This window comes from Sorghum bicolor, chromosome 3, assembly GCF_000003195.3.
Source record: "Sorghum bicolor cultivar BTx623 chromosome 3, Sorghum_bicolor_NCBIv3, whole genome shotgun sequence".
Taxonomy (NCBI): Eukaryota; Viridiplantae; Streptophyta; class Magnoliopsida; order Poales; family Poaceae; genus Sorghum; species Sorghum bicolor.
In genome coordinates this window covers 63,377,791-63,386,414 of record NC_012872.2, presented here as the reverse complement: position 1 = coordinate 63,386,414, position 8,624 = coordinate 63,377,791, and the positions used below count along the sequence as shown (strand labels likewise).

General features: G+C 42.8%; 1 protein-coding gene and 1 pseudogene across 1 annotated transcript; one reads left to right on the top strand and one right to left on the bottom strand.

Moving 5' to 3' along the window:
• LOC110433747 lies at window positions 1-1,091 on the bottom strand (annotated as a pseudogene).
• LOC110433801 (aspartate aminotransferase, cytoplasmic) lies at window positions 2,268-7,973 on the top strand. Its single transcript, XM_021456450.1, has 12 exons — window positions 2,268-2,551; window positions 2,702-2,773; window positions 2,883-2,944; window positions 3,692-3,775; window positions 3,981-4,080; window positions 4,165-4,285; window positions 4,433-4,596; window positions 4,702-4,839; window positions 5,397-5,518; window positions 5,620-5,714; window positions 6,228-6,348; window positions 7,660-7,973. Exons 1-12 carry the CDS (start codon window positions 2,336-2,338, stop codon window positions 7,742-7,744), a joined length of 1,380 nt encoding a protein of 459 aa, XP_021312125.1. The 5' UTR covers window positions 2,268-2,335; the 3' UTR covers window positions 7,745-7,973.

Genomic DNA, 8,624 nt, shown 5'->3' with positions numbered 1-8,624 from the left:
TGATGTGGAATCAAACAAGAACCCATAACCTTTCTAGTTCACATGGAATTAGCAATGCAAGCATATCATGACTGAATTAGCATAAGTAGAACACATGTGAGGTGTGAGTTCAAAGATCTCTGCACCAATTGTTAATGGCCCTTAACTCCTTCCCTTGTACCTTCTAGGCAGATCCGCCAGTCCTTCCTCCGCAACTTGAAGCTCTTCAGCTTTGCAATGTCCTCTATTTCGTTATGATATCCGACATGGCTCAGCCGAGAGGAACCTCACTTCATCCCCTTTCTCCTCAAATAACCCTGATAAGTTAAATCCCCTTGAGAATGATGTCACATTAAGACTTGCTGGACGTGGGAGTAAGCCACGGGGCCTTTGGCTTTCACCAGATAACACTGAAGCAAGACAGAATGAGATCGACGAGTCTTGAGTCCGACCTTGATTCATCACCATCAACCTTTGGTGGAGGTAGAGGGTGATGGTGGAGGTGGCAATGGTGGAGGAGCAGGACCAGTTGGTCCCATATCCATCAGGCCATCCTCATCGTCCATAACGTTATGCAGCTGGTCATCCTCGATATAGAACTTGACAGGCTTGGATTCTTTCTTGAACCAGCGCTACTCCATAATCTCCGGCAAAGTGATCCGAGTGTTGGGGTTAGTGTCAAGAATGCGCGTGTCAGCAAGCTAGTAAGGTCTTTGGAGAACCACCTCGCACAACGGAACTCTCCCTTGTAAATCTTCTTGTACATGGCCATGATGTTCTTGTCATGGAAAGGGAGATACCCGGCCATGAGCACAAAGAGGATGACACCGTACGACCACACGTCGGCCTTGGCGCCGTCGTACCCGTGGTGGCCGAGCACTTCAGGCTTCAGGGGCTACATAGGCTGGCGTGCCGCAGAAGGTGTGGAGCAGGCCATCGGGACGGAACTGGTCGGCGACATCAGAGAGTACAAATTCGGATACCTTGAGGTTCCCACGGTCGTCGGGATGGGACGAAACTGGTCGCTGGTGACCATGGTGTTCGAGGCGCTGTTTAGCTCGTCGGTGACGGTTGTTGCGCTCCCGACGAATGCGACGAAGGACGTAGCGCATCTAGTGTTCTGCATGTTGGGCAACATCAAGAAAGTGCTGAGATGTTGATCTGACGGATGATGTGATACATATATCTTCCATGGAACATAGAACAAATATACTTGCGAATTTTGTTCAGTTATTAAATTTAGGATGTACTGCAAATTTAGAAATATGCTAAAGGATATTAAACTTTGTTCAATTAAATTTTGCAAATATACATGTTGAATCGATCGTGTCACGACTCAATAACTGAGGATGTATTGCCACCCGTTTCTCGTACAGATTCGGCCGCCGCATGCCGTGGGCACGTCGTCGTCGACGTCGATCTCCCAATCCTCTTCCCACTTGCGCATAGTTGGATCAGTGTTCGCCAAAGATTTTGTGCCGGCACACACCACAATAACTGCATATCATGATCATGGAGCTCACCTTTGCCAGCACGTCACGCTTTCCCTGGCTGGTGCGGATAAGCTAAAGGCGTGTACAAAAATGGGTGGTCGTAAGCTTTGAGGAGTTGAGGTCGTCTTTTGTGCTAAAAAAGTAGAAATCTAGTTTTCTAAAAAAAAAGCAAATAATTTTAAATTTAACCATATGTATCAATCACTCCGTTCCAAATTATAAACTTTTCTACTCTATTCGTTCCAAATTATAAAATGACTTGATTTTTCTAAACTCAAATTTACTAGTATCTAAAATACATAGCAAAATTGGTGTATTAAAAAGTTAAAAAACGAAAAAAGTTCTACATTGTTTTTTTATTTATATAGACATAGTGTATATCTAAGTATTTAGGAAAAAAACTAAAAGGTCTCCAATTTGAAATCGGAAGAGTACTGTTTATGACAAGCAAATTAAAAATAGAATAAATTTTCATAAAAATATTTAAAGAAAATGCTATTGATATTATTTCTTCTGTAATAAATGTAATTAGATTTGAGATTTACCAAGCCTGTGGGGGCACGCGAGAATACGTACACAAGTGTCCTTGTGCCACGCCAGTCCACGCCTCCACCGGACCACACGGCCACCGGCAGACGGCACCGAGCAAGGGACTCACGCCCACGTAGGCAGAAGTCACGCACACGCCGCCAGCCCGCCACGGCGCGGCCACGACTCCAAAACAGCCGTCCACGTCGCTTCCCCGGTCCGCCGGCCCACGCCCGCCGTTTTATACGCGACCTGGCGGCCGCACCCGGGTTGCGCACGCCGTTCCCCACGCCCCCCAGCTCTCGCACCAGGCACGCTCACGCGCCGCGCACCGAATGGCCCCTGCTAACGTGCGCGCGGCGCAGGCCCCTAGCGCCGACCGCAGGTTAAGTACGCTGGTGCGTCACCTGCTGCCTTCCTCCCCACGAAGAACAGCAGCAGAAGCAGCAGCCGACGCCTCCGCCACCCTCGAATCGTTCCCCACCATGGCGTCGCAGGGATCCTCCGTCTTCGCCGCACTCGCGCAGGCCCCGGAGGACCCCATCCTCGGAGTAAGGCCGTCTCCCCAGCCTCGCCTCTCTTTGTTGGCTTCCGCTTCCCCGGTGATCCGGCTGTCGCTGTCGGTCGCGCGGTTTCGACGCGATCGCGCGGCCTCGTGGGTTTGCTCTGGCTGATCGGTGTTCGTTTGTGTTCTGGGACAGGTGACCGTCGCCTACAACAAGGATCCCAGCCCCGTGAAGGTCAACCTCGGCGTCGGCGCCTACCGGACCGAGGTGAGATGAGTTTGGGGATTTGCTGTGAGCCTTCTATGGCGACTTCTGTTTTTTATCATTTGGACTGGAGATGGATTTGACGCCCCTGTTCCTATTCTGATCTGTGCAGGAAGGGAAGCCCCTCGTGCTGAATGTGGTCAGGCGCGCCGAGCAAATGTTGATCAATAACCCGTAAGTATTATGTGAAATCCATATGATCCGATTGATTTCGTGATCGTGCCTCTGGGGTTGTGGGATTATTGAACTTTCAGGCTTAAAGCTCCTGTCCTCTGCCCAAGTGTGGATTTAGTAGTCACTGGATCTAAAATCTGGATAACGCGCCTCTTAATTTGACTACTACTTTCATTCACGACCAGAGTAATTATTGACTTGCCCTCTGTAATTGTAGGTGACCTTTCTGTTCTATGGTACTTTTTTTTTTGTTTCTACACTGTTAGTTTTAATAAATTTTCTTCTACGATCGGAACTATATTTTTTTTCCTTGCGACTGTGTCTGCTCTGTCCCACTGCCGTGTAAGATTCTCTTTCGTAGTCGACCTTGCAGTTGTTTCTATTGCTTTCCCTCCTTTCTTTTTTGTGGTACCTGGGAAATTGACCTCATTTTTGTCTGTGGGGACAATGGTTTGTCGTTCGCAAGCACTGCAATGCTCCCTCTGGCCCTTTTTATAGTATTGTGTTTTGACTATGTTTGTGGAAAACATCTCCAAATAAGGTTATTATAAAAATAGAGTTAACGAGCTATCTAACTAGAATATTAATATCTCCGTATATATTTGGCTGTACGTTTGACTTTTCGAGAAGGGAGAGCAGATAAAATGTTTCATGTGTATATAAGCCTCTGCATGTGACAAACTGTCGGAGTGGTAGTTTATGATATTTGAAGCTGTATTTTAAACATGATTTTCTTCCTATTTCTAGGTCACGTGTCAAGGAGTACCTACCAATCACCGGTTTGGCTGAATTCAATAAGCTGAGCGCTAAGCTTATCTTTGGTGCTGACAGGTATTTTTCTGTTTGACTTAATTCATTTATTTTTCTCACATTGGCGATATTTGTGGGTCAAGTAGTCAACTGGTCCCAATGGTTATGTTGGCAACTGTGAATTCTTACTGCTGAAGTTTCATTACATAAAAATAGTTCCCTGGCCACCGGTCATCTCAGGTTTTATTTGGGGAGCTGATTATGTTTCTTCTTACAAATGGAACAGTCCTGCTATTCAGGAGAATAGGGTTGCTACAGTGCAGTGCCTATCGGGTACTGGTTCTTTAAGAGTTGGAGGTGAATTTCTTGCAAGGCACTATCATGAGGTTAAGAACTTTTCTTGGCTCCTTTCTGTTTTCCTGCTTCCCGATTTTAATGCATAGTTGCTAAATCATACAAATATATTCCAGCGCACTATCTACATCCCACAACCAACCTGGGGAAATCACCCAAAAGTATTCACCTTATCTGGATTGACTGTTAGGAGCTACCGCTACTATGATCCTGCGACCCGCGGTCTTGACTTCAAAGGTATAGATTTCATTTTTCATGCTAGATCTGTTAGAATGCTTTAATAATGCGAATATGCTAGGAACATTTACTACTGTATTATATGTTTTATATTTGCAAATTATGTTATGGCTCTGTCATTGACCCAAATTTTGTTTTGTTTTACAGGACTCTTGGAAGACCTCAGTTCTGCTCCTTCAGGTTCAATTGTACTGCTGCATGCCTGTGCCCACAACCCTACTGGAGTAGATCCTACCCTTGATCAGTGGGAACAGATTAGGCAGCTGATGAGATCAAAATCACTGCTTCCGTTCTTTGACAGTGCCTACCAAGTATGCCGATGTACATAGTCAGAATTTACTTGACATTGCAAAAACACATCTGATTCTTATACACTAATCGTTCACATAATTTGTTGATCTTTGTTAACATAATAGGGCTTTGCGAGTGGAAGTCTTGACAAAGATGCTCAGTCAGTGCGAATGTTTGTTGCTGATGGTGGTGAATTGCTCATGGCTCAGAGCTACGCCAAGAACATGGGATTGTACGGAGAGCGTGTTGGCGCTTTGAGCATTGTAAGATATCTTCACTCTTGCTCTTGTTGGTTTCACTTTAGTTCATCATGATATCAAGGTTGTTGGCATCTTCCTCTGGTGTTCAGATATTACTATGTTTACCATCCATCTTGTGAGCTTAATGCTATAGGAGTGATTGATGTGTGGAAAATTCTGTTACATGCCTTCAAATGTGCCTCGTTATTTTCCTACTTGTTTTGAGATATGTCAGTTCCTATAGCTTGTATCTGTTTCATTATTGGAAATAAGAAGTGGATTGTTGTGGAAGGTTTAAGTTGTCAATCACTCGTAGCCACTGGTGCCTAAAATTTTAGCCTTTCGCTAGGATTGAATTCTTTTGCATCCTTAGAATATTGTATTGATGTAGAAATGTATTAGCTTGTTACAGGGGACAGCTATTTACTTCCACCAGTTCCCAAAAAATATTTGACTAGTTATTAAGGATATGCATAACTTTATTCCTTGGTTGAATGCTGCTGCTGCTTTTCCTACATGGTGCCCTTCTGAACAGTCTTTTTTGCCACAGAGTGTCCATTCATTGTAACTTTGTGTTTCAGGTATGTGGAAGTGCCGATGTAGCTGTTAGGGTTGAAAGTCAACTCAAACTTGTGATCAGGCCTATGTATTCAAACCCCCCTCTTCATGGTGCCTCTATCGTGGCTACCATACTCAGGGACAGGTAATATTCTTGTTATTGCATTGCCATATTTAGAGGTGGGTCTAAGAATAATACAAAGTGGTTACTTCCTGTTCATTGTCTGTATTTATTTAATTTTTCAGTGAGATGTACAACGAATGGACTCTAGAACTGAAGGCCATGGCTGATCGGATCATTAGCATGAGGCAACAGCTATTTGATGCGCTGAAATCCAGAGGTACTTGTTTCTATCAATTGCTCTCTTTTTTTCTACAAAATATGGTTAAATGTTGTTTGCAATGTAACTTACCGTTTCTTTCATGATCTTGTATTGCAACTATGCAACTCTTGGTGCAAATGTTTTCTTTTGTCCTTGATTAATGTAGCTGCTTCAAGGCAAGCTATGTAGCTACTGCTGCATCCAATCTCTTGGGTTATCAGAAACTATTGTACAAAATAAGAGAACTTCCTCTTGTTACCTTCTCAGTTGATTTCTCAAGAAATTGTTTCTGGCCTTAAAGTAGTGTATTAATCTGTGTGACTTACTTGGGGGAGCACTATCAATCTGCGTTTGGAATGTTTCTATTGATTTATTCGAATTGAAAGGCCATAATGTTATGTCTTGTTTGCACTAGTCGAGAAATTATGATAACTCAATCTCAATGTATTGTTCCTTTCTTTTGTCTTTTGTTCAAGTGGAAAGATTTTTGGTCCTATCACAATGGCACTCAGTCTTGTTAATAACGTGCAGGAACCCCTGGAGACTGGAGCCACATCATTAAGCAAATTGGGATGTTTACTTTCACTGGGCTGAATAGCGAGCAAGTGGCATTCATGAGGCAGGAATACCACATTTATATGACATCTGATGGGTAATTTTCTGTTCAACTTTTATAAGTATATAGCTGTACTCTTGTATTTTTTTAGTCTAGTTACTACTTAACAGTGGCGCCAAAGGATGCTAGATCCTGAGTTCAAATCCCAGTGGGAGCGAATTTCAGGCTGGGTTAAAAAAATCCCCTCACCCGTCCTCATTCCAAAGCACTGGGGGGAGCCCCGGCCCAATTCTCACTTGGGCGACGGAAAGGCCACCGTGTATGGATGGGGGTGGGGGTTCGGGGGTTTTCTCGCCGGGTGAGAAGGCACTTTCTTCTTAATTTGAAAGCTGCGGCGGCAGTCTTAACCGCCCCGGTCGAGTTTTTTTACTACTTAACAGTGGCTACATTAGAGTTCTTATTATTCTATTTGCCTTTTTTTTTAATTCACAAGTTGGAGTATAGGCCGTTTAGTGACTTGTTGTCTTAATATGCTACTCCCTCCATTTTTAAATATGTGACATCTAGGTAAGCTATATTTTTTGTTCGAACTGAGGTAAACCCATTTCCGCCATCACAGTTTGTAGAAAAAGTAACATTGAACCAGAAGAAAAGGCCTAAGTCTGAAGGCATGAATAACTCCTGACTCAGGCTGTCAGACACAATCTCAGGGAAAGGGATACTATGATAACTTCTACCATTTGCAGAATATAACAAAAGCACCAAGCCTCCCAGGTGAAAACATACATTCTCCACCAAAGCCTATTACAAGAAACTAGAAAGGCCAGAGGCCCACTGCCCAGTCTAGCAACATCGATTCATGGCAAGCAGCTTGCTGCCAAGTCTTCCCAATCCCAGCCGTCTTCTCCCCTGTGAGCTTCCTCGATTTGCAGGGTCGTCCGATCCATGTTTGATGGGTTCCCCAGCAGTCTTGATGCCACCTGCAGCATGGCATTTCACACTTTCGAGTAGCCTCTCTTGATCCTCCTTTACAGTATAAACGTGCCCAATATTGCATAAGTGCACATGCATAACAAGGGTTCTCAATAGGGTTTCAATCAATTTTCCTTCAAAAGAAGCATTGTTCCTTGTTTTCCAAGTAGCCCAGCAGCATATTGTTGCCAATCCCAGAGTGTAAGGCATTGAACCATTAGGAAAGCTAATATGACAATCTAATTAGTTCAAAAATGAATTGTTAGCTTGTCCTAAACATAGTAGTACTTTTTAGATCATATCATTGAAGTATTGAACGATCTTGATCGGCACTATTTGATATTGATCTATGACTAGGTTTAGTTTTCTCACCGCCCTATAATGGAAGTCCGAACTGTCACTGCTATATTGACAATGTATGTATTCTTCTTGCAGGAGGATCAGCATGGCTGGTTTGAGCATGAGGACTGTGCCCCATCTTGCAGATGCCATACACGCTGCAGTTACTCAACTGAAATGAGGACAGTATGACAGCTTTCATGAATAAAATCTGAATCACCTAGAACAATGTTCTAAGAACTCAGCCGGCGGTATTTCCTGGTTGACCTACTGTAATCTGCCTTGAGATAGGAGTATGTTTTTTACTCTGTTGTTGGAACAGTTTTGTACTGGCAGATTCAAATTCAAATATTATGGTCATATTGTGCTTTCGGAACTCCAAATAAATACGCGCATGCAATTTTGCTCCACCGGTGCTAAATGTTTATCCTACAACAACCTGCAGTAGTTTTGAAGGCTTGACTTTCCTATTGTACGGTTCCTCTGCTCAAAAGTTTTCTAATTGTTGTATGTTGCTACTTGCTCTTCGTGACAGCCAAGGGTGAAATATGATCCCGCGGACGTGGTCCTTGAGCGTCCATGAGTTTTTTCCTTGCATTTTTCCTTTCCCTTTTTTTCCTTCGCTTTTTTTATTTTTTCACAATAACCTATCTATTTATCTTTTATATCCTATGAACAATTTTTTGGTTGGGAAGTTTCTCCAGAATATATTATATAAAAAAAATATGCTGGACAAGTTGTGTATAACTTTTTAAAAGATACGTATTCAACAACAAAAAAATTATGTGTATGTTATCGTAAAATTTGTTATATAAAAGTTGCTTTACAAAAGTTCAGTTATGTTAGAATTTTTATGAAAAGTTGTCACTATAGCTTGTCTATAAAAATGTCAAAAAACGATTTAAATGTTATTAGAAATTATGGTAATAAGTGTCTGACAAAATATTATGTACTATTGGTACAACTTTGTAATCGTCTAAAGATGATGAATTATGGAAATATTTTTTTAAATGAAAAGGGAAGTAGTGGGGTTTACTGATTGTTCATTAGTAGGGTTCAAA

Coding starts and splice junctions, on each gene's coding strand:
- LOC110433801 (XM_021456450.1), top strand. CDS start 2,336: ATGGCCCCTGCTAACGTGCGCGCGGCGCAGGCCCCTAGCGCCGACCGC. Junction 4,286..4,432: donor CCGCGGTCTTGACTTCAAAG/GTATAGATTTCA, acceptor TTTGTTTTACAG/GACTCTTGGAAGACCTCAGT. Junction 5,519..5,619: donor GCTACCATACTCAGGGACAG/GTAATATTCTTG, acceptor TTAATTTTTCAG/TGAGATGTACAACGAATGGA.